The 26052-nt window shown below is 43.5% G+C and overlaps 1 protein-coding gene across 6 annotated transcripts; it reads right to left on the bottom strand.

Annotated features, from left to right (window-relative positions):
• Window positions 1-1505: 1505 nt before the first annotated feature.
• CCDC70 (coiled-coil domain containing 70) lies at window positions 1506-8309 on the bottom strand. 6 transcript variants are annotated; one of them, XM_032873908.1, is made up of 3 exons: window positions 8093-8207; window positions 5091-5163; window positions 1506-2398 (listed from the first exon to the last, which is right to left on the bottom strand). In XM_032873908.1, the coding sequence occupies exon 3, from the start codon at window positions 2367-2369 to the stop codon at window positions 1653-1655; it is 717 nt and encodes a 238-aa protein (XP_032729799.1). In that variant the 5' UTR covers window positions 2370-2398; window positions 5091-5163; window positions 8093-8207; the 3' UTR covers window positions 1506-1652. The 6 variants fall into 6 exon arrangements, with proteins under 6 accessions (XP_032729799.1, XP_032729801.1, XP_032729798.1 ...); XM_032873910.1 differs by lacking the exon at window positions 8093-8207 and adding an exon at window positions 7949-8073; XM_032873907.1 differs by lacking the exons at window positions 5091-5163; window positions 8093-8207 and adding an exon at window positions 8273-8309.
• Between the last annotated feature and the right edge of the window lie 17743 nt (window positions 8310-26052).

Raw genomic sequence — 26052 nt, 5'->3', positions numbered from 1 at the left:
GTTGGGCTGTCCAGTTGTCTCCCCCTGAAAACTGATTCTCCATACCGCCATCTTGTTCCCACAGCTTGCTGAAGTCTGCCCAGGGGTCCATTGGGGGCTGAGGAGGCAAGGAAGGGTGTGAGAGAAAGGAGGAAGCTGCTCCCATAGCCCTGGCCCTGACTCCTGACAGTCAGAGGTCTTGCCCGAAACCTGAACATTCCCACAGTGATACAGAGCCACAGAGGCCTGGCTGCTCCTGGAATGAGCCCATTCTTCTCCTATTAGGAGAGTTTGCTCAGCACACTTAGGGGCACCCTGTCCTCTCCTCTCCCAGTCTCTCAACTGCCACCCCACACCACAGTGTAATTCCACAGTGCTATACGGCTCACCCAAGCCCTGATGCCATTATTGGCCTCTAAAGCCACTCTAAAGCCTCATTCCAGGACCTAGGGCTGTCATTAGAAAAGGAACGGGGCCAAGAGGCAGACCCTTCCATTTGCTACTTGACTGCCCTTATGTAGTCACTTTGCTTTCTGAGGTGTCTGTTTCCACATCTGTGCAATGGGTTGATGTACTTTTCCTGTCAACCCACAGAGTTATGGTGACGGCTACATGAGTTGGTGAGTGTGTAAGTGCTTGTCAAGTAGGAAGGGAGGCACAAAGGCAAGGTAAGTAGATGTGTTAATAACAATGAGGGTCAGGTCTCAGAAAGGGGAGAGTGAATGTTTCTTACTGGACATTTCTTACTGTCCACTCTCCAGTCCTTTCCGTACCAACGCCCACATAGACCATCTAGACCCAGAAGAGAAGTTGGGTGTTTAAGTTGCTGACCACATTAGTGTACATTCATTTAATTTTTATGGGCTCAGGGCATTTTAATTTTAAAAGAATGGAGAGAGAGAAACTTAAATAAATTGATAATTCAGTGACACCTGTGTGAACAGGAACACACGGTGGCAGGGAAACTGTTCTACACGGTCCACGTGACTTCATCATCCGGGAAGGGCGGTGCTTTGGTGGGCGGTGCTTTAGAGCCTCGGCCTTATGCAACATCCCTTTCTCCCACCACAGAGAAGGGGGTGGTTGAGAAGTTTGGGGCAACAGTAAGAGCAATAGGACCATTAGGTGATCCCCCCCGCCGCTTGTATTCTAAATGGGTCACAGGGGAGCAAGAAGCGCAGGTGAGTTGTTTGAGAGCACTATGGCCTCTGAAAAGCTGTGAGCGCACTCCAGGTCTCTGAGGCTGTTCAGAGTGGAAAAGAAATGATTGTCCCACAGCGTGACAGTAGTGTGGGTGGCTCAGCTGCTCTCTGTCCCTGTCTCTCTCTAGCTGGAGTTGTCTGAGCCTCTCTTCTCCACTATTCTGACTTTCAAAGAGAGCCACAGGGTCTCTGTTCACGGACACTCACACATGCGGGGCTCAGGGGGAAGCGCGCAGAACCGAGCTGTGTGCAGACAGCTGTACAGCCTGGCAGGTGGGAATATGGCCTCGGAGAAAAAATGAAGCTGGCCCTATCGAAGAAGTTGTTTTTCCAAACCTCTCCCCAGGACTTTATTAGATCTTTTGAAGCAAAGAGAACAACAAGCACATCTTTTCTCCCACACATGGGGTCATCCTGGACTTGAATCCCAATCCAGCAGAGCCTGGACCCTGTGGCCCTTGTTTCTGGGGCTCAAGCTCTGCCTCGGGAGAAGGCTGGTGGTTGTGGCCCTCCATTGACGTTATAGTACCTGTCTTCAGGTATCTGCTCCTCGGCAATATGGCCACCACCTTCTACCCAGAATGCTTTCTCCTCCTCCCAGAGGGCATTCTCTTCCTCCCAGAGGGACTTCTTATCCTCCCACAGGGCCTTCTCCTCCTCAAGAAGAGCTCTTTCCTCTACCCACAGGGCTTTCTCTTCCTCCCACAGGGCCTTGTCCTCCTGAAGAAGGTTCCGGTCTCTTTCCCATAAGACATTGTCCTCTTTCCAAAAGGCCTTATCCTCCTTCCAAAAGGTACGGTACTTTTTCCAAAAGGTTTTCTCTTCTTCTCGGAAAGATCTTTCCATTTCCCAGAAGGTTTTTTCCTCTTTCCAGAAGGTTTTCTCCTCTTCCCAGAAAGGTCGCTCTTCTTCCCAAAAACCTAAGATCTGACCCCGGAAAGCACGGATTTTGCCTCGGAAATTCCACATCTCTTCCCTGAAGTCTTCTATTTTCTTGCGAAAAATCTTCATCTCTTCCCGAAAAGCCTTTTCCTCCTGCAGTTTATAGATTAGTTTCTTCTGGCGAATGTTGGGTGAGGAGTCCACCATTGACCGGAAGCAAGCAAGCCCCATCCATTTGCTCACCTTGAAGGGAAACATCCTAGTCAGCCAGAATGGTGCGGTGGCCATGATGGAGGACAGGGCCATTGGCCAGGTCCAGGTCAGCTGGTCAAACCCTGTGGGGGCACCACAAAAACATGTTCATGAGTATCACATGCTAGAAAACAAGCCCTTGGGTCTGTATTTTCTGTATTACCCGTTTCTCTTTTTGTCCCATCAGCTGTGTTTGTGAGAGCCAAGATTAGGTAGACAAACATGCTGGGGGGGCGGGGTCATGGCTTTGGGCTGAAGAGGCGGTTAGTATATTCAAGCTCAAGGCTGCTAAAATCATAGAGTCTCAGCCAACAAGGAAGGGGTTCTCAATAAGGGCACCAGAACACACAAGTATGCTGTGCTCACTTAAGGGGTGTGTCACGGGATTTTTTGCTTTTAAATAATAAAGTACTGCAACCCCCAGATGCCTTACTTTTGTTAAGCCAACCAGAATTCATTTATTTTTTTAAAGATTTTATTTATTTGTCAGAGAGAGAGAGAGAGAAAGAGCACAAGCAAGCAGACTGACAGGCAGAGGCAGAAAAAGAAGCAGGCTCCCCAGTGAACAAGGAGCCTGATGCGGGACTCGATCTCAGGATCCCGGGATCATGACCTGAGCTGAAGGCAGTGGCTTAACCGACTGAGCCATCCAGGTGTCCACCAGAATTCATTTAAAGTTGTGTCATTCTCACTTGGGGATTGCTCATAACCTTCTCATGGTCGTGCTCACGACAGGGTGCCACATATGTGAATATCCTGTCACAGGTCACCTGGAAAACAGAGCGTGAGACCTACTGACCTAGAGGGGACCGTTTTAGTAGAAAAGTCTTTTTGGGGACCAGAGGCTTAAAACAATAAGTTGAGAGACAATGCCCCATGTTGGCAAGAATATGGAAAAGAGGAGCTCTCACAACAGGGAGTAACATTGCACTGTAGGGAAGACATTTTATGACCCAGCAGCTCCACTTCCAGATATGTACCTGGAGGAAACTTATGAATTGTGACCAGGATACACATATAAGAATGTCTGAGGAGCTTTCTTCAGGGAAGCTCAACACTGCAAACAATCCAATGACCATCACAATAGAATGGAATTTAAAAATGGTAGTATGTTCACGCACTGGAGAGCATAACTATTTGCAACAATGTGGGTGAATCTTATAAACATAAATGTTGAAAGAAAGAACCAGGATCAAAGGATTTCAAAAAATTAAGTTCCCAAAGAGGCAAAACTAAACTCTGTTGTTTATGGACATATACATAGGCGATAACACAAAAAGGCACAGCAAGGAAGTGAGTCCCATAATTCAAGATAGTGGTTACTTGTAGGGGTGAGGGTAGGGTGGGAGGTGTGATACCAAGGGTGGTGACTAGATGAGGATGTGAGGGGGGCTGAGGAGGGCTTCTGAGGGGCTTGCAGTCTTGTTTCTTGACTTGGGTAATGGTTGTGTGTGTGTTCATTAGAAAAATGTGCTAAGCTCTATGTTTATACTCTATGTATTCCAGTTAGTGTATTATATTTCACGATAAAATATAAGCTAGGGGAAAAGGAAGGAAGGAAGGGAAAGAAAGAAGAAAGAAAAGAAAGGAAGAGATAAGAACAGAACAGGGAGAGGGAGAGGAAAACATTGCCATATATCTGAGGTATCAGGTTATCAGAACTTTCACCAGCTCTCCACCAACATTCCAGTAACTGCAACGGTGGGTCAAGGGATGACAGAAAGGGTTAGACATTGGAGGATGGGTAGGAGCAGGGAAGACAAGGAGGGCGTCCCCCCCCCCCCGGCCCGTGAGGCCATTGATTTCCATTTTGAGCTTTCTGGAAGCAGCTACCAGGGTCGGCCTCACTCAGTGGGCCTGGCTGAGCACCACGCAATGGAGAATTTCTGGTCTTTCTCCTTTTTCCATTGTCTGACTTGGGAGGAGAGAGTGGAGGGAGAAGGAAGGACACAGCTGGGGTGTGTGTGTGTGTGTGCATGTTTAAGAGAGACAGTGGCTCCACTGTGGGCAGCTGGTGGCACCACCATATCCACCCAGCCACACAAGCAGAAACCTGGAGCTCACCCCAACTCCTTCCTCTTCCTCACCAGACTTTGAATCCATCACCAACCCTCCCGGTTAACATTTCTTGAAACCACGGCCCCTGCTTCATCTCCTTGACCACAACTGGTTCAGGCCAGGACACCTCCCACCGTCTCCTGTTGCTCTGGGATTGATCTTACCCTTCCATCTGCCCCAGGGGTGTTTCTAAAACACGTCACATCATGCCTGCTCACAAAGCTCTGAAGACCCCCAGCCCAATCCAACACCCTGATAAGATGCCCACTGTCTCCAAAGCTAAGTTTCAGTAATAATAGGCTATATCCGGTTCTCTGGACAGGACCCGCGGTTTCTTGCTTCCAAGCCAAGGAACCTGCTGCATCCCCCATATTCTCCCACTGTGGGCTTGAATTCTTGTCTGCACCGTCCCCTCTGAAAGCTAGTTGGACCCTCCAGGGAGCCCGGGTGGCAGCTGGTTACACATCCATCTGACTCTTGGTTTCAGCTCAGGTCGTGATCTCAGGGTCGTGAGATCCAGCCCCGCATCAGGCTCTGTGCTCAGCAGGGAGTTTGCTTGAGATTCTCCCTCTCCCTCTACCCCTCCCCACCATGCTCTCCCTTTCTCCCTCTCAGATAAATAAATCTTTAAAAAAAAAAAAAAAAAAAAGCTACCTCCAGCTGAAGTCAATCACCACCTCTTCCATCGTACTGCGTCTACCCAGTCCCCTGATTTACTTGTCACATTTGGTTGAAATCAGGTGTGGGTGTACCTTGTTGCCATCCCTGTAACCCAGTATCTCATATGAAGCTGTGGATATAAGAGGTAATTGATAAAAATGTTGGTTGACTTGAACTGAATTTCATTGAATTTTGGAATTTTGATTTTCTATATTGTATTTTGGTTATTTGTCTTATTTATGTTACTGTCAGTATCTCGAGGTGGGAAAAAGTGCCTCCTTCTTCAAGTGCCTACTTTTACCGCTTTCCTTTACGAGAACACAAAGCAGGCCCTCAACAAGTGTTTGTTGAACTGGTTTAGGAAACTCTGTGGGCAAAGCCTCCGGGTCAGCTGGAGTCCAGGACCGCAGGCAACGGCAATCAGCTTTCTAATTACAATGTTAGGAACAACAGCGACTACACGCACATTCATTCAGCCCTTTGATGCTGGGCACTTTACCAGCATTATCGGTTTAATCCTGTTAACCATACTGTGAGATGGGTGCCTTGATTAACCTCATTACATAACTCAAGCTTGAGCAAGTTAAAAACCCATTCAAACAATTAAGTAGGTGAGTCAAGATTCTGTTAGTAACTCCTAGGAGTGCATTACGCGGTCAAACAATACTGTTTGTAAACACCATCGGGCTCATATTTTCACTAGGAAGACGTGTGTGTGTGTGTGTGTGTGTGTGTAAGAGTGACAGCATTTGTATCAAGCCCTTCACTTACTGATAACAACTTAATGATAACATTTAGCAACTTGGTCACTAATTTCAAATGAACCTCTTTTCTCCTCACACAATCCTACTGCTGGAGGAAACTATGCCAACTCCCACCCTAAAAAGCAAAGAAGATGGAAAGTTACCACTGAAGAAAATAACTATATTTTTCAATAAACAATGAAACAACACTCACAAAAGTCTACTTTCGTACGTGGAACCTGTCTGTTCCCAATTCGCAACAAAACAAAACCAACCAACCAATCAACCAACAAAAAAATCATTTTGGGGCAGGCTTCTGACTTTCTTCTGAAATGTTTCCTGGACCTATCCCAACACCAAAAGTAACCACCTTCCAAAATTACACTAAAGCTTTATTTCTTACTCCTTGGGTAATGTTCGCACTAACCAGAGCCCTCACGGAATCAGATTAATAAATTCCCTTCTCCCTTTGGCCAGAGATACCAACAGTTGCCTAAGTCTGCATTTCTCTTGTCCAATTTCTTCCAAGCTCTTCTCTGGCTCTTTCTGTGCCTGCACGCGTTTGCTGCTCTAACACTGGTTGTTGCTCGTGGCGGGCTTAACTCTCAGGGCCGTGCTCCATGAACAGTGTGGGCATTCATGAGGAGAGAGCCCCTCAAAGCTGGGTGGAGAAGTCAGTTCCGGGGGGCTGGCTCAGTCCATGCAGTCACTTGAGAAAAAAATCTACAAATCACAGGTCTGTGAGCACTAAGTGTTCACTCTACCTGCTTTTCCCCCCGAGTCTGATTGCCTGCTTGGCAACAGTAGGAGAAATCTGTTTATGGCACTTCCTGACAAGAAATAAATGTATTATAAGTCAAGTATTCAAGGACTGCCCCTTGTTGCCAGAGGATCTGGGTTCCTACGTGTGGAGAAACAGAGGCCCACAGGCTGAAGCTTCTTCAGCTTCCAGCACCCTGTCTTGGCATCCACACCCAGGTTAACGCTCTCCTCTGGGCTCCTGGCCAAAGTTGGACCCTCCCCACCCCATCTCCTCACAACCCAGTAGGAACATTATTTCCTCAGCAATCCCTCATTCCTGGGCCTTCCCCCATCTCTCTCTCTCTCTCTCTTTCTCTCTCTGTCTCTCTCTCTGCTCATTCTGGCCTCTGGGCACACAAACACACTTTAGTCCCTCTCATCTTCAAACGACCACCCAACTGCCCAACCATAGAATCCACTAACTGCCTGTGCCCATTTGCTAGCCCTCTCCTCCTGGAAGAGTGTTCTCAAAGAGCAGCTGCCTATCACTATCCACCACTTCTGAATTGCATGTATGACTCATCCGCCGGCAATCTGTCTTTTGCCTCCTTCTGCCACTGAAATTATATTTGTTAAAATCATGAGTGACTTGCTAGTTGCTTAGTCCTTTGTCCTCACTGACCTCTGGGTAGCATTTGACATTAGTCCTTTTTGAAGCTCCTTCCCCTTGGCTCCTATAACACGAGACCATCCTCCTCTGGTCCCACCTCCTAGACCGCTCTTTCCACATCTCTTCATGGCCTCCTTTTCCCAATGGAATGTGCTTTATCCTCAGAAGGCAGTACCCACACCTCATGGAGCTCTTACAGAGGATGAATTGGGTATGTTAAGTACCTAGCCCAGTACCTGGCCCATAGTAAGGGCTCAATAAATAGAAAGCCATTTTTTTGCTGTATCTCTCAGCCACCTTCCCTGATGCCTAGGCTTTAGCCTCAAACATGCCAAGGTTTCTTCAGTTCCCCGCCATGCTGTTGTCTCTCCCTGGATAGCCTTTGCCTAACCCCACTTCCCTTCACCCAGCTAACTCTTCAGGACTCAGTCACATCCTCTAACAGCCTCTCCTCCATGACACCCCTGTCTCCACCAAGTTAAGACTGAGCAGATGCCCCTCTTGTCCCACTAGGAACACTCCATCTCGCATCTCTGTGACTGGTATCCAGTAAAACGACAGGTACATAATACGTGTTAAGTAAATTGCAACTGAACGAAGGGAAGTCTCTGGGTTAGAATGTTAGGGGAAAATTCATTTGCAAGTTTTTCTCATGACAACTTAAATTATCTTTGAAGAAGAGATAAATTAAGCGTGATATCAAATACATAGAAGCGTATGTAGATATAAAGCAAAAGATAAAACTGTAAAGGTGTACCTACAGAGATATAAAAACATGAATCAAAGAAACACGCCTCATCTTCAGTATAGTACTTCAGGACAAGAACGTAGTTTTAAGGAAAATATTATGTATAACTCTATGCTTCAAGCCACTACTATCCAATCTAAAGCCAACAGTTACTTACTACTTAGCTGTTTCCCAAGTGGGCAAGTACCATAGCCCTCAGAGGGCAGGCAACCACTGTTACATCACAGACCCCCTAATGATGTTTGCAGTGACCCCTCTGCCCCTCTTAGTCCTGACTCAGGGTAGGGAGGGCCAGGATGGGTAGGAGACTTTAAGGAGTAGAGAGAGAAAAACTTGCCCATCTTCCATCTTTGACTTCACCAATAGGGTGGCTGTTGATGACTCACAAATGATTGTTACCTCACATTCTACCTGGATGGTGTCCAGGAGCAGGCTTCTGGAAAACCACGTTGCGGTTGTGGGTTTGTAGGTGATGAATCCTTTCTCTTGCTGCTCTCGAGATGCTGTTTTTGGCTTTTGACAGTTTGACCGTGATGTGCGGGCTCATGCATCTCTTTGAGATTATACTACCTGTGATTTGTTGAGCTTCTTGGAGATGCAGATTTGATGCAGTTTTTCCTCAAATTTGAGAAGTTTTTGGCCATGATCTCTTCAAATATTCTTTTCTTCCGCTTTCTTTATTCTTCTTTTAGGATTCCTTTTATATGTAAGTTAGTAGCTTGAGGGTATCCTACAGGTCTCAGGGGCTCTGTCCACTTTCTTCATTCTTTTTTCTAAATTTCTGTTGCTTAGATGGGATAATCTCAATTGATCTGTCTGTGCTCATGTAGGGAGTTTACAATTCTACCTTAGCCTTCAGTTCCTTGCTTGTGCAAGACCTCAAGGTCAGCTAGAGGTGAAGGATTATGAGGCATGTACACAGTCACATATGTGTGACCTTCTCGATTCCCATAAATAATATGTTAGAATTTTTCGGTGTCTCCATGTTATTCCCCAGTTTTTCCTTTTAGGTTATTTCTCAGGTTCTTTTTAGCTCCAACTGGTAACACTGCCTCAGGAAACTGAGATATTAAAAAAACTTCCACTATATTTTTTTGGCAAATGCCCCGAGGTAAGGGCTATTTGTACAAAATTAGCATTGACTTAGGTCAAACATAGACAAGTCCTGTGGATGGAGCTTTTCAGTGAACTGCAGATAGGTCAAATAGTAATGATTCTTTGGAGAAGGGGATTTTGGGGTCCAAACCCAACTTGTTCCCTTTCGTGGCTATTCTAGAGGTCCCAATCATTGGCTTTAATCATCATTCTTTTCTAATATATATTCTGAAGACTATCCGTTTCCCTATAAATACACTTACTTGATCTCACATGTTTTGATATATCACATTTTAACTATCCTTCGGTTAAACTATTTTCTGATATCCAGTGTAATTTCTTCTTTGACCCACTGGCTATGTATAAGTATGTTACTTAATTTCCAAATGTGTGGGGATTTCCAATTACCTTTTTGCTATTGATTTCTAGCTCAATTCCATTCTAATCTATGTCTATACAAAGCATATGGTTTGTATACTTTGTATCATTTCAATTATCTCAATTTGTTAAGACTTGCTTTATGGCCCTGCATCTATTAAATTTTGATAAATGTTTCATGTTCACTCAAAAATAATTGTTGTTCTTCAGTTGTTTGTTGCTATGTTCTCTCTATATATGAATTAGGTTAAGTTTTTAAATATGCTCAAATCTTCTATATCTTTGTTGATTTCTATGACTGTTCTGTCAGTTACTGAAAGGACATACTTACAGATCTATTTCTCCAAATCTATTTCTCTCTTCTAGTTCTGTCAGTTTTTGCTTTATATACTCTGAGGTTAGGTTATTGGGTATACCCATATTTACAATTATTATATTTTCTTAACATACTTTTATCTTTATGAAATATCCCTCTTTATATTTGGTAATGCTTCTTTCCTTAAGTTCTACTTTGATATTAGTATAGATACATCACCTTTGTTTCATGTTGGCATGGTTGTCTTTTCTATCTTTCCATTTCAACTTTTCTGTGACTTCGTATTTAAAGCTAGTTCTTGTGACTAGCATATAATCGAGTTTTGTGTTTTCCACTCTGAAACAATTTGTCATCTCATTGGGATATTATTTTATATTCACATTTAATATAATTATTGATGTATATTTTAATTTGGCTCTGTCATCTTAGCACCTTTTCCAGACCCACTTATTCAACGTTTTTTTCTTTCTGATTAATTTATTATTCCATTTCCCTTTATTATTTCAGTAGTCATATATTCTTTTAGTAATTATCCTAGAGATTAAAATAGGCATCCTTGAACAACTAAAGTATAATATACATTTTCACCTTTATCACATTATTGATAATTCTAGAATCTTAGAAGATTTTAGCCCCATTCACATCCCTCCCTCTCCTACATTTTGTTGTCATGAATTTTTTTAATGATTTTATTTATTTATTTGACAGACAGAGATCACAAGTAGGCAGAGAGGCAGGCGGAGAGAGAGAGAGGAGGAAGTAGGTTTCCTGCTAAGCAGAGAGCCCGCTTCGGGGCTCGATCCCAGGACCCTGGGATCATGACCTGAGCCTAAGGCGGAGGTTTTAACCCACTGAGCTAACAGGCACACCTGTTGTCATGAATTTTGATTCTACATATATTTAAGACTCCAGAAGACTTTACTATTACTGTTTTGTAAAGTCAATGTTTATTTATAATTACACATATTTTTATCCTTTCTGGTGCTCTTCACTTTTTGCTGCATCTCTATGCCTCTCTTTGAGATAATTTTCTTTTGCCCCCCAAAATCATACCCTTTCGGTTTCCTTTATTATGGGTCATGTGGTGACTTCTCTCAGTGCTTATTTGTTGCAAATTTTATTGTGCCTTCATTTTTTATACCATCCAATAGATTTTATTCATAAAATAGTTTACTTAACATGTTTCTATTGCAATGTAAACAAATGTTCTTCCATTTTTTTGGTCTTCACAGTATTGAGTATTCGTGGTAATAGGATTTCAAAACAGTGTAAGAAATGAATTTTTAATTTCTGTAAACATACTGGTGACAAAATCAGCATTTGTCTCTGATGAATTTGTATTATCATGACATTGGTTTTAAGTTTTTAATAGAAAGAAAGAAAATGTACTTTGGGGCTACCCAACATTGAAATTCTAAAATCAGTAACTTTGGGTTTTTTTCAGAAATGCAATCCTTTATGATCCCATATGTCTTCATTTTCAAAGCATATTTCCACTGGCTAGAGAATTCCAGGTTAGTTGTTATTCTGGTCTTCACTGTTCTGTTGAGAAGTTAGCATCCATTTAATTGTCGCTTTTTTAGAAAAGTAGTATTTTTTGTGTTTTTAGCTGCCTTTTATCTTCAAAAGTTTTATTTTGTGTGATTAAATATACTTTACTTTGTATTTGTTATGCTTGGAATTTAAAGCATATCCTTGGCTTAATGATTTTTATAATTTTGGGGACATTCTTGGCCAAATTTCCTCAAATATATCTTCTCAATTTCTTCTCTTTTCCATTTCTGATACATATATGTTAAACATTTTCACTGGGTTCCTTATATTTCTCATGCTCTTTTCTATGTTCTTCATTTTTTTTGTCTTTGTGGTTTAGTCTGTGCATTTTCTACTGCCCTATAGTCCAGATCATTATTGTGTCTTCAGCTGTGTTTTTCTGCTGTTTAACTTATCCGTTCACTCTTTACTTTTATTTATTGGATATTATTCAGGTCTGGAATATCCATGTGATTATTTCACATAGTTTTCTGTGCCAAGTTTATTCATCTAGATTTTTAATTCCATGAACATATTAATAATAGTTCAAAAATATATATATTATTATTTTAAAAATCTGGGTCTTCTGTGGATTTCTTTGCATTGTCTGTTTTCCCTCTTGTTTGTCTGTCAAAACTGGTTTTCTTATGTGACTGGTTGCTTTTATTGATGTTATCTTTTTCCAGAGGTACTTATTTATTGCTTCTAATAGACAGAGAGGCTAAAAGCTGATTAACTGAATCCAGTCAGGAGTTGCTACGATTCTAAAACAGACCTTAATTAACCCTGTGAGATATGCTTCTCCAGTTGACCCTTCCTCCAGAAAATATGTCCGTGATATTTTCCAGTACCTCTCCCTTCTAATAGGTTCTTGACTCTAATTTTATCCCTCTAAGCATTTTCATATTGATGAAACCTCTGCTCATACTTTCCAACTTTTCATTCACTGCTTTCACTTTTGGAATTGGCTTCAAACATCACTCACCTTTACTGACTTGATTCCTTATTCAGATCTTGTTCTAAAAAATTCTCCCTGACTAGATATTTCTGAGATGTCCAGTACTTCTACTTGTTCCCAGCAGGATATGTTGTCTCAAACAACCTAGTCAGCCACTACCCAGTACAAGACTCATATGGGGGCTTAGAGCCAAAAGAGTGAAATGATGTTACTCAAGATTGTTGACCTAGCCAAAAGGCCCAAAGTAGATGCAAATGAATTCATTATATAATTGATATCGTTAGCATTGATTGATCATTAACTATGTGCCCAGTTGCGGTTCTGTGTGCTTTTACATGTATTATCTCACAACAAATTAATAAACTAGATAGTATTGCTACTTCCATTTTACAGGTGAAGAAAGACATGCATGGAGAAGTTAAGAAACTCGCCTAAAATCACACAGGAGTAGAGCCCATATTTGAACCTGGGCAGTTTTTTTCAGAACACATACCTCTCTGACACAGAAGATTGCTGTGATAAGGGAGGCAACAGGTAGTCGGAGTCCTGATGAATATTGTAGCTGGGGAGTCAGAAAGGAATCAATAGCTACAAGAAATGTTTCAAAGAAAGACTCATTAGGTGATCAAAAGACTTGCATGGGATGAAGATGGAGGAAGTACGGGCAAGGATAAGGTGCCTGGCTTCCGTGCCTGGAAATTGACCAGACACTGATTAGAAATTAGAAATTGAGATGGAGTTGATTTAGATGAGTTGAAGTATCATTACAGGAAACCTGGGGATCCTCAGTAATTCACAATTCACAAAATATTGGCTGTTCCAAATAAACCTTACAGTCTCTGGGGGAAATGGCAAATAAAATTATTATTGTGGAATGTGAATGGAATACTGAAAGTAACTTGATCTGAGCATCAGTGAGCTCACAGGATTGAAAGGATAAGCCTTGCACCATCTGCTCTGCTCCAAATCAACAGCTTCTGTTCCCTCAAGACAAAGTTTAGCTTAAATTTTGTACAATACTATTATTTAAAAAAATAATATTGCCATTATTACCAATTTTCAGAACAACACATGTTCATTGTAAAAAATATTAAAAAATAGAGCAAGGATGAAGAAGAAAATTAAAATCATCCATAATCCCAGTACTCAGAGGTAACCACTATAAATATTTAGAGTAGAGCCTTCCACTCTTTTTCCTATGCTAATGGCTAGATATATTCTATGTGACTGGTTTTTTCCTGTGCATAGAGCTTTGTGGCTTGCCTTTTTATGTAATAATATATCACAAGCACTTCCCCATTTCTTTAAATATTTCTGAGAACATGATTTTTAATAACTGAAAGATTGCATATTCCCCTCTTTTGGAAATTGATTTATTCTGTTAAGAATATAGATTGTTTTCCTGGAAGAGTAGGTCAAGCTGGAAAATTGCTCCCAGATGAAGACAATGGCAATAATCAATCATTGCTGCCCATGGCCTCAGTCTCTGTGTTGAAAGAAGAGAATTCTTTTTAGCAGCACCAGTCATAGAAAGGGATCATTCACAGGAAGTTGGCCTTGTGAAGGCAGAGACTTTTATTGTTCCTGCCATACTCACAGTGCCCATTTTACAAAAGGATTCTGAAATAAAGCAGAAAAAGATAAACAACCTGATAGATAAATCACCAAAGACTGTGAATAAATTGATTGCAGACAAACAAAAAATAACTCTAGGAAAAAATTCCCAACCATACTTAAAGAGAAAAGCAATTGAAAATAAATATTGCATTTCCTACCTACTGGACTGGCAAAAACCCAAAAGTTTGACAATACACTCTGTTAGCAAAACTATGTGGAAATAGGCCCCCTTATACTGTGCTGCTAGGAATGTTAAATGTTACAACCCCTAGAGAGGGGAATGGTCAGTATCTAACAAAATTATAGATGCATTTACTCCTGACTCCTCAATTCCATTTCTGAAAGTGTATCTCACAGGCACACCTCCACAAGTACAAAATGACACTTGTAAAGGTTATACAATTCATCGGAGTACTGTAACTTCAAAAGATTGGCAGTAATCCAATTTTCCAGCAATAACGGACAAGTTAAGTAGATGATGGCCTGTCTACCCAGCAGAGTACTATGCAGCCATAAAAATAATACAGAAAAAGCTCTACGTGTTGATAGGGAGAGCTCTCCAGGATATACACAATGAGAAAACCACCATCAACAAGACGCAGAATACTGCTATATATTGTGTAAGGGAGAAAATAAGAATACATACCTTTGTATTTGCCTATATTTGCACAAAGAAATATTAGTAGAAAGGGGCACCTGGGTGGCTCAGTTGGTTAAGCATCCACTCAGGTCATGATCTCAGCGTCCTGGAATTGAGTCCGACATCAGGCGCCTTGCTACTGGAAAACCTGCTTCTCCTTCTTCCTCTCACTTTGTGATCTCTCTTGCTCTCTCTCAAATAAATAAATTAAAAAAAAAAAGAAATAATCGAAGAAAAACACCAGCTTAAAAAAATGGTTGTTTATGAGGGAAACAGTGGAGGGGACAGGGATAGAAGTAAGACTCTTCTGTGAATACCTTTCAGGAAGTCTTTGGTCTTTGAATAATGTAAATGTTCTATAAAGTCTAGAATAATTCTTAAAATTGGAAACAAACCCATGAACATAACCATACATCCATTATTACCAGGCCTGCACAGAGGAAGGATTTATTTCAAGTGATTTTAGAACACGGTGCTTTGACTTTTAGCTCTTAGTGGCTAAATCACATGATGTTGGTCAAAGGGCACCATGTGAGGTCCTACAATGTATCCTCCTCAAAGGTGGATGTTACAGGATGAGTTGTGTTCCCCAGAATGTCATATGTTGAAGTTCTAACCACAGTACGTCAGAATGTGACCATATTTAGAGATGGAGTCCTTAAAGAGGTAATGAATTTAGAATGAGGTCACTGGGGTGGGTTTTAATTCAATATGACCCACGTCCTTGTAAGAAGAAAAAACAGGACCCACACATGCACAGATGAGAGACCATGCACAGACACAGGAGAAGATGGCCATCTACATGCCAAGGAGAGAGGTCTCAGAAGAAGCCAAATCTGCCAATACTTTCATCTTGAACGTCTAGCCCCCACAACTGTGAGAATAATAAATGTCTGTTGTTTAAGCCACTTAGTCTGTGGTCTTCTGTCACAGAGACCCTAGCAAACCAATGCAGTGAGGACTTTTCATTTACTGCTTCATTCCTGCATTGAGAACAGTGTTGGACGCATCATAAACATAGTTATTGAATGGATGAATGGATGAATGAGTGAATGAGTGAATGAATGTTCCACTCCTAGAGTTTCAAATAAAAACAGGAGAAAAGATCTCTATTTGCAGCTCTCCTCTGTCTGTGGTTTCTATTCTTTGGCTCCTCCTTTTTTTTTTTTTTTTTTTAAATGTCAGAAGAGGTTGTTACCCCCTTGCCTTACCTTCCCATCCTCATCTTCTTCCAGTGAAGGAAAGACTTTTACTCACCGGCCTATCCTCTGGAGATTTTCTGAATGTCACATTTTCTTCCGGGCATTCCTTCAGATCTCTTTGTTCTTGGGGGTTGAGGCAGACTGGATTTTCCAAAGATGGCCTTAACAAGATCTCTTCCATACATTTTTCTTGCCCTATGACCCCCCAATCTCCCATCAAGAGGAAGTCTTTCCCCTTCCCTTGAACCTGGGTGGACCTTTGGAATGCTTCAGCGGACAGCACAGAGAAGGTGATGCTATGTGACCGCTGAGCAGGAGCGGGCTAGGGCCATGCTCCCAGCTCCCCAGTGATAGTGGACATCTTCCTCCAGCTCCATGCCCTGGGAAGTCCTGCCAGGGCCTGGAAACAGCCACAGGAGGATTATTTATAGCGCAGAAGCAGCAAGGACTGGGATCTCTCTCTCTCTCTCTCTCTCTCTCTCTCTCTCTCTCTCTCACACACACACACACACACACACACAAAACTATTGTTAAACATGTACCCGCAAACCACTATTTCTGGGAATAGATCATAAGAAGTGATACAGCCTCCCTTTGTGCTCCATCTCTCAGTACAAGTGCTTTTAAATCCAAGCCAGCGTGCTGTGCAGAAGCCGAGGGCACATGCAGAGGCCACATGTAGCCTTCTGGCTGACAGCCCCAGCTAGCCTCATCCCCACTACACATGGGAGTGAGATAGCCTTCCACGACCGCAGCCTCAGCCTCCATCTGCCTGTGAGCCCAGTCAACTCCCAGAGCTGGGAGATCCAGTAATAAATGATCATTGTCTTACACCACTTAGCTTGGAGTGGTTATTCAGCAATAGCTAATCAGAACAGCGATGCTTGTCTGCCGTCTTCATCATGACGCTGTAAGTGAAGGGGAATGAAAATGCATCAGTCTAACATGCGAAAATATATCAGTTTTGCAGGATAAATCTCCATGCTCAGAGTGAGAGTTATTTGCTCACTCATTTATGCAGCAGATGTGTCCTGAGTGCTAATTAAGCCCCAAAACCCTGTCCTCTCGCGATGTGAAGGGTGGAGGAGCTCCCTGCACACAAATGGAGACAAAAGGGGAACAACCAAATACAGACATAGTGTGGAAGGCCTCCCCACAGAAGGGTGTCCAGGAGCCCCTGGGCATGCAAAAAGGAGAAAGGGGCTAACTCTTCTTCGTTGGGAGGGGCTGAGAAAGCAGCAGGTAGTTGAGGAAGATCTCAGAAAGCCTGTCTGGACAGAGGCCTGAAATCTCAGTGATTTTCCATGTTATCAGCGGGAAGAGTTTTCCAGGCAGCGGCCCATGAGAAGGAATGAAACACTAGGATCCTAAGCCCCTCTTTTGCATGACTGGGCTGTGCCCCATTACTGATCTGCAGTTGTTGGAAGATTGGGATCAGGCAGGGGTACCTTGAGGCACATTGAGAACTAGAAGGCTGGAAAAATAAATTGAGGCCAAGTTATGGAGACCCTTGACTCTATCCTGAGAAAGAGCTTTTGGTAAAATAAGAATCAAAATATTATTTTACAAGTATCACATAGTATCCCTTCCGTGAGGGATAAAAGGAACAATGCAGAGGATCACAGGGGAAGGGAGGGGAAAATGGAATAGGAAGAAATCATAGAGGGAGACAAACCATCAGAGACTCTTAATTCTAGGAAACAAACTGAGGGTTGCTGGAAGGGAGGGCAGTGGAGGGTTGAGCTAACTGGGTGATGGGCATTAAGGAGAGCACATGAGGTGATGAGCACTGGGTGTTATACGCAACTGATGAATTATTGAACTTGACATCTGAAACTAATGATGTTCTGTATGTTGGATAATTGAATTTAAAATTAAAAAATAATAAAAATAAAACATTGTTTTCAATCTACTACAAATCCATGAACAACGTCATGCTTGAAGATAAAACATTCGGTGCTTACTAGGTGCCTATCACGTGTGATCTAGCTGTGCCGATTGTTTACAACTGCCATCTGTTGGGATTGACTGGTGTTGCCATTCTGATTGGTCAGGGCCCTTGTCTAGGTTTTAAGTACTCTATTTTGAAAATATCATCCCTAAGAACATTATTAAAATCAAGAACAGGACGAAGTGGGTAAGTTTCACCATTTTGTGAGCAACAACCATACATTAGACAAGGAAATAAAGCAAGAGGCATAAATACCAGAAAGGAAGGGGAAAAGCCATCATTATTGGTGGATGATTTGAATTTTTATCTAAAAAAAAAAGGAATCAACTTACAATTTTAGTATTGATCATGATCAGAAAAAATAAGCCCGCGATGCCAGCTCCCTCCACATTTATTTACAAATGTAATACAATCTTGAACAGAATTGCCAGAGGATGTCTCCCCCTGGGGAACTCAACTAAATCACTTATTTAAGAAGTAATCAGGAGAAGCAAATATGTGAGAATGATGAGGAGCTTGACCCGGTGTCTCTGTCTTCAGAAATCCAGGTGAGGAGAGAGAACCGGTTGTTGGGGCTGGAGCTGGAGCCTGGCAGAAGCAGATGTTCCTAATGAGGCGCCAGGGTCCCACAAAGGGCTGGTGGATGGTAGGGGGAGGAGAGGTGGAGGAACGAGAACCCCTCATAGGTGGTGTTGAGCATTTTCCCAACTGTGACACTACCCCTGGAAACATTGAGATCGTCCTGGGACCAGGATGAAGCAACCATGAAGACAGGAATTATTCCTTTTCCTCAAGGTTCCAACTAGACTTGAGTCAAAGGACGGAGGCTGGAAACCTTCCAGGTTTCGATCAATCCCTAGGAATCAATCCCCAGGGACGTCGCATCCTCATACTCTCCCTACAGCCCCTGGCATCCCTGGAAGTGGGACTCATGGATGCCCTGACATTTTCCTGGAACATCTTGGACAACTGCCCAGTTCCACAGGGCCCTTAGAATCTCTGAGGTTGACTACCATTTTTTTTTTTCTTCTCCTATACTGAGGAGTTTTTGTTCATGTATTTATTTATAAAATTGTGGTAAAATACACATAACATAAACTTTACCATTTTAATCATTTTAAGTGCACTGTTAGGTAACATCAAGTCCATGATTGAGGTCCATGTAGTCATCACCACCATCCATCCCTAGAACCTTTCTGTCTGGCAAAAGTGAAATTGTACCCAGTTAAAAATAACTCTCCTTTCCTCTCTCCCCTGAGCTCCTGGCAGCCGCCACCACCACCTTTTGAGTCTGAGTCTGACCAATCTAGGTACCTCACATAAGCGGAATCCCACGGTGATTATCCTATTTCCCTTAACACAATGTCCTCAAGGTACATCACAGTTGTAGCCTAGGTCAGGGGTTGACTTCTCCTTTTTTCTTCTGACGATGAACTAGTTTAGGACTCAGATGTCCCACTCCTCTTTTTCTTAAATTATCCTCAAGAAAATTATAATGCTGAGAAAAGTCCAAAAGAGAATAAAAGGATCCATTGAAAATGCTTTCTGATTTAGGTGGTAGTTGACGTGAGGGACCCTCAGGGTTTTCTCCCAAAATAGGAAGCTGCCAGGATTAGTAGATGGTAAATACAGAAAAAGTGACTCAAATAGCAGAGTGACATCAGAATAGAAAGCTCTCCAAGGAAAGCATGGGAAGAGCTAGAGGGTCTGCACTGGGCTGATTTATTGGAGACTAACACACAATAAGACAACCTTCTGCACAGGTTGGGGGAGAAGGATGAGGACGATCACTCGCAAACAGGGGAGTCAGTGTTGATTGTTTCTCTGATTGCTCTTTATGTGGTACACAACTTGGTCTCTGGCCAACTTTAGTACCTCCCTTCATTGCTGTGGCTTCTGTCAAGAATCAGGCATACCCTCATTAACTCACAGACTCCTTTGTAATTAAACTCAGCGATACACTCATTAACTCATTACTCTTTTGAATTAAAATTCCTTATGGGATACATTGAATTTTATGAAGTAACCCTTTTACTCACAAAGAGTCTGGCTTGCAGTAAGCACTATTTGTTCAATGAATGACTGAATTCACTTCTACCAGCAGGGTCCCATTATGTAGACCACCTCAATGCTTACTCGTGACAACACACATAATAAAGCTCACACTCCGAATTTAATTTTTAACTCAACTCTACTGACATTCCCCCCCACCCCCGTGTGGCCTTTATTCTTATGGCAGTAAGTGTAGGGGGCAAAAGCATGGACTCTGGATCACACTGTCTGAGTTTAAATTCATTACGCACTCAGGAGCTCTGTGACCTTGGGTAGTTACTTAATCTCCCTGTGCCTCACTCTACTCATCTGGGAAATGGGGATATTAACAGCACCTGCCTTGCTTTGGGCAGCATTTCCAACAGTGGTTTTGCACTCATTTCCCCCAATAGCTGCTGCCACAGTCTGCTGCTAATCTTTGAGTTGCCTACCACCCCCCCACCCCAAAACTTCCATTTGCCTTTTCTGTCAGCACTTCCATGCTTGTAACTAATTTTCCATTTTATTTATTTATTTAAAGATTTTGTTTATTTGAGAGGGAGCGCATGGGGAGTAGGGAGAGGGAGAAGCAGACTCCCCACAGAGCAGGGAGCCTGATGCGGATTTCAATCCAGGACCCCAAGATCCATGACCTGAACCGAAGGCAATAGTTTGACTGAGCCACCCAGGTGCCCCTACTAATTCCTCATTTTAAATTCCCTGTTTTTAAGTGATAAGCCTGTTTTTATTTATTTATTTATTTATTTATTTATTTGAGAGAGAGTGAGAGAGACGGGGATAGAGTATGAGGGCAAGGGGCAGAGGGAGAAGGACAAACAGACTCCCCGACGTGCATGCAGACTCACATGGGGCTCTGTCCTAAGACCCTGAGGTCATGACCTGAGCTGAAATCAAGAGTCGGGGCCCCAGGTGCCCTGAGTGATAAGCCTTTTCTCATTGTTACTCTCGTTTAGACTTCGAATCTCATCATCACTTTCCCAAGACTCCTGCATTTTCCAAAACAAATCCCTCTAATTCCATACATAAACATATACCGTCTAGTTTGGGAGCAAATATTCTCTGACCATTTGCCGGGCCTTCAGGGGCTCCTGGAAAAGCTGAGAGACCAGCCGGTATTCCTCCCTCACTGACCCCCCAGGAGGACTGCCCCATAATCTGAAATTTAGTCTGTTTTGAACCCTGGCCAGAAACATGCTCAAGGAGGCCTACTGTCCCTCTTGGGGTGCTTGGGTGGCTCAGTGGGTTTAAGCCTCTGCCTTCAGCTCAGGTCATGATCCCAGAGTCCTGGAATTGAGTCCTGTATCCGGCTTTCTGCTCAGCAGGGAGCCTGTTTCCCCCCCTCCCCCCTCTGCCTGCCTCTATGCCTACTTCTGATCTATGTCAAATAAATAAATAAAATCTTAAAAAAAAAAAAAAAAAAAAAGACCTACTGTCCCTCTTCAGCCAGCCCCGGGCTCTGATGGTGGGGTCTGGGAATCTGAAGGCTCTGCCCTTCCTGCTCATAACCGCTGCACTTCAACTTGATGGGGTGGGGGAGGGGAGGGGTGGCCCATTGTCGTCCAGAAGGTTCAAGTGACCCAGACACGGCCCGTTCCTCCACCAAGTGCCCGTGTGCAGTGAGGAGGTCGGCTTGGGCTCAGGGCTGGGGGAGGCTGAAGCTAGAAAGGCACTGGCCCCAAGGCTTGAGGAGCGGTCACTTTCAGGGCTGCAGGAGTGCAGGCTCAGCCTTAAAAAGGACCGCCTCCTTCCTTTTTGTGCAGCCCGAACCTCGGCCCCCCCTTAGCCTCACCCCTGTAGATGGGCCTTTTGCATGAAAACAGCAACAGCAACGCAAGGCTTGGCCTGTCAGGTGTGGAGGCTCCCCCTAACGCCACAGGAGTCCGCTGCTTCTCAGAGTGTGGTCCGCCGACACTCGGCGGAATCTAAAATGCAGATTTCTGGGCCCAAACCCAGACTTACAGATTCAGAATCTGGGCGGTGGGGCGGGACTCTGCCCTTTCACAGAGTCCCAGAGACTTCTTACAAAGTAACAGTTGAGAACTTCTGCTGCCAGATGCTGGTAACAGGCAACACAGCCTGGGGGGGGGGGGGGCGGCCGGCTGCGGACCGAAGAGCATCGTAGGTTAATGACCCGGAACATGCTTCCGCCTCCTCCCCAAGACTCCGCTCTCGGTCTCAGATCTGCAGTGACACTGATCGTTTCATCTCTTTTCTACACGAAGTCCTCTCGCACCGAGGGCTGCCTCTCCCGTGCTCGGCTCCTCTCGGGGGACCTCCACCCCTTCACTAAGCCATCCCTGCTCCGGGGACCCTTCTTCCCATGCCACCAGGCCCGTAGGGAGAGCAAGAAGGGACAAGAGCCTCTCCAGCCAGGCCTGCACCCCCGACGAGAGCTCCGGCACCGCAATGGAATATTTCCAGCAACAATTGATAAGGCCATTGAGTTACAGCCTCAGCTCCAGGTTGTACCAGCCTTGCGAGAGCTGCCCGGGGTTGGGCTGCTGCCCCTTTCAGGCCGTAGGGAGCACTTCAGGTTGTTAAGGCTGGCGGTGGGGTGCGCTCTTCACCCACAGGTGGGAGGGAGAGGGAGATAACCCGCCCCCCAAGGCTAAAGCCAGGAGTTGCTGGTATGCAGCAGGCAAGGGATCCAAAGCGAGAAGCAGAGAAAGAAGCAGGCTACAAGGGGGGGGGGGGGACCTGCACGTGAAGAGGGGCCCACAGATGTAGACCTGGACCCCTGGAATCCTAGCGGGTCTGAGTTCCGCCCGGGTTCTGGCTCTGGCTCTGGCTCTGGCTCTTTCGTCAGCTCTAAAGGTGAGTCAGGACAGCCCGTGCAGCCTTTCACGCTGGAGAAACGCTCCTAGCAGATGGTTTCTCAGAATCATTCCAAGGAAGATGGCAATGTGCTGATTTATGCTTCCTGGAAGGGAAAGGACTGCATTGTCAAGGTTCTTTTCTTAATTGTGTGAAGGGAAAGGAAACCTTAATCTTCACGAATCTAAGGAAAATGGGTTTTCTAGCGGAGAGAATTATTGGGAAGGAACAGTGAACTACAGGGCGAAAGCAAGTGATGCGGGACTGTTAGAAATATCTCACTAACTACAGGGCAGTGAGTGGGGATCGCCTACTAGGTCTCTGAGCAGGTGGCTTTGACTTTGGTCATTGCAAAAGTGTCCTAGAGTTCAAAGGAAGTACATTTTCCATTTCATAGGAACCGAACATTGAAGGGTGCATGGGGAGGGGGTTGGATCACTCCGGAACTCGGAAATTATGCAGGAACCTCTACGGAATTCATCTGTGATGGAGTAGTTAGGAGAAGAAATGTAACATAGACTACATAAAGAGCTACAGACAATAATGGATTTGTGTCTGGAGCACCTGAAACGTTTGTTGGAAATAGTCAACAATTCTGGTTAGCATCGACCTTTGAGGAACAGGGATGGAGATGGTTCATGCTTAACATTTAATGTTACTCCAAAACCAAGCATTGAGTTGGGGTCCCCATCACATCTCATTTAGGAGCAAACAATCTTGTTTACCAAGGAAATCACTAAAAATACCATCACCAAGTCAAAGATGTGCTCTTGGGGTGAAGATAAGTCATGCTCCACACGGACCCAGTGCTAAATGTCAAGAGAACTTACACACCCATAGATATAGGTTCACTGTTGAATTGCAACACAAATCAGAGGTTTAAAATAAAGTAGTATTTATTAGGGATGTTAGACAGATATAAAAGGGTTTCTCAAACTCAGACCTACTGACATTTTGGACCAGGTCATTCTTTATTGTGGGGGCTGTCCTGCTCCTTGCAGGGTGTTTAAGAGCATCCTTGGTCTCTGTCCACCAGCCACTGGCCACCACCCCCACCCTCGTCATGACAGTCAAAAATGTCTGCGGGGGTGCCTGGGTGGCTCAGTGAGTTAAGCCTCTGCCTTCAGCTCAGGTCATGATCTCAGGGTCCTGGGATCGAGCCCCGCATCGGGCTCTCTGTTCAGCAGGGAGCCTGCTTCCCTTCCTCTCTCTCTCTGCCTGCCTCTCTGCCTACTTGTGATCTCTGTCTGTCAAATAAATAAATAAAATCTTAAAAAAAAAATGTCTGCAGACATTGCCCTTGGGAGGCAAAGCTGCCCCTGGTTGAGGACCACTGAGATACACCAAGTGGAGTGAAAATTGAAAACGTGTTAAGAATGTGATTTGGCAATTATTATCAATTAATTTCCTTGTTGTCTTTATTATCAGTCAGTTTCCAGGGGAGGAAGCAAGACGAGCTATTAGCACCACTCTTCTTGGTGCAGAAGCCCATGTGATGCAAGCAATCCTCTCACTGTTTTACATGCAGATGGACTTCTAAGTCACTGTTAATTCTCACTGGAAAGTACTGGCCAGCCCCGCCCACCCCCATCTCTTCCTGTTTCGGATTGCTACCAACAAAGAAAACCTATCAAGTAAGAAGCATTTTCATTTTCTTAGGACTTAGAACCTTTAGAAATTGACTAAAATTGTCATTATCACCAAGATTAACATGGATCTACTCTGGTGAGCTTCTGTGTATTTGAGAAGCTCTTAGAAGTGTATTTGAGCTTCTGTGTATTTGAGAAGCTCTTAGAAGAGCTTCTGTTTAAAAGGGTTAGGGAAGGGGCTCCTGGGTGGCTCAGTAGGTTAAGCATCTGCCTTCCACTTAGGTCGTGGTCCTGGGATCCTGGGACCAAGCCCAGAATTGAGACTGCGACCTGCATCAAGACAGACCTGCATCGGGCTCCCTACTCAATGGGGAGCCTGCTTCTCTCTCTCCCTCTGCCGCTCCCCACCCCACGCTTGTGCACTCTCTCTCTCAAATAAGTAAAATCTTTAAAAATAAATAAATAAATAAAAGGGCTAGGGAGCACGCCATTAAGTTTTGTGAGTTTTTCCATGTTCCCAATGGGAACTTTCATTTGAACCTGTAAATTCACAGTGAGTTCTGTGAATTAAAAAACAGATTCACTACTATGTTTTCAAATTGTAGCTTTTGGGGGGGCTTGGCACTCAAAAGATACTTGTTTTTGCTTTAAGTTGAAATAAATCCACATCAAATATCATAAAAAGTAATTCATGCGAGGGGACAGACGACCAAAGCACAAGCAATGAAAGAATGTGCAATACTCCTGATCAACAAAAGTGTAAATGAAAATCATAATTAAATACCATTTTTACCTTTTAAAATAATAAAAATGCTTTAGTCTTTCTAACACCAAATGCTGGCTAGGGTATGTTGAAACTGGCATTTTCATGTATTGCTCATGACACCCTAAGTGGATGAACTCTTTTGAAAATTAATTTTATCTCAAGAATCAAAAATTACTTACCTTTTAAATTCAATAATCCCACATCTAATTACTTATTCTAAGGAAGTATCTCATGTGTGGAAAAAGCAATTTTCAAGGAAATATATGTCTTCTAGGATTAGTCAAAATAATAAAAAAAATTCAAAGTAAATGTCTACCAAGAGGTGTGGTTAAGATAGCCTGATATATATCTTCCTCTGTGGAATGTGATAGAACTATTAAAATGATGGTTATAAAGTCCACATAATAACAGAAGGAATTCTTATGTCAAAACGTGAAGTGTGAGTTTAATGTGCCTGCTGAATATAGTCATCTAGTCATGTGCGTGTGCGTGTGCGTGCGCATACACGTACAAATACATATACATAAACTTGAAAGAAGAGCTCCAAAATCCTAACAGATGGTGCCCTAGGTGTTCTACAGTTGTTTATAATGACAAATGGTTTTCTTTCCCCTATGATCTAATTTTTTTGTTAGTTTACTTCCATGATTTTAAAGAAAATATTCCAAAAGAGAAACTGAATACCTCCTCACCACCATCACATCCTGTCTCCCCTTTTTGTTTCTCTACTGCAGTGACTGGTTTCAGCTTATCTATGCCCTTCAAGCTACTTTTTCTTTCAAAGAATACTTCTTCAATTTTTTAAATGATAAAAGTAAGACCTGCTCATGAGCAGCAAAGTAAGGCAGGATTAGGGTATAAAGTAGAAATGAAAATGCTTCCCATTGGTGCCTCCAGACCTTTCTTCCGGTCTTCGTCCCGCAGTCCTGGCTCCATCCCGCTCTCTGGAGGCAGCGGTTATGAACGTGGGGTGTGTCTGCTTCCGAGCTTTTCCTCTGCATTTACATACACACGTGGGCAATGTTTACACAAATGAAATCGCATTATACGCGTCACCCTGCCCACTCTGGTTGTGACAGGTTGTGCCACTTTCCCTCCAAAGAAGTGATGCCAACGGTGTATCCTTAGCTCTGTTTCCCTTTCTCCTCACTAAAATCCTAAACTGATCTTTGCCAAGCCGATAAGTGCGAAATGATAGCTCACAGC

Source organism: Lontra canadensis, unplaced genomic scaffold (assembly GCF_010015895.1).
Source record: "Lontra canadensis isolate GAN:19392208 unplaced genomic scaffold, GSC_riverotter_1.0 scaffold51, whole genome shotgun sequence".
Lineage (NCBI taxonomy): Eukaryota > Metazoa > Chordata > Mammalia > Carnivora > Mustelidae > Lontra > Lontra canadensis.
This window is presented reverse-complemented; position numbering and strand designations above follow the sequence as displayed.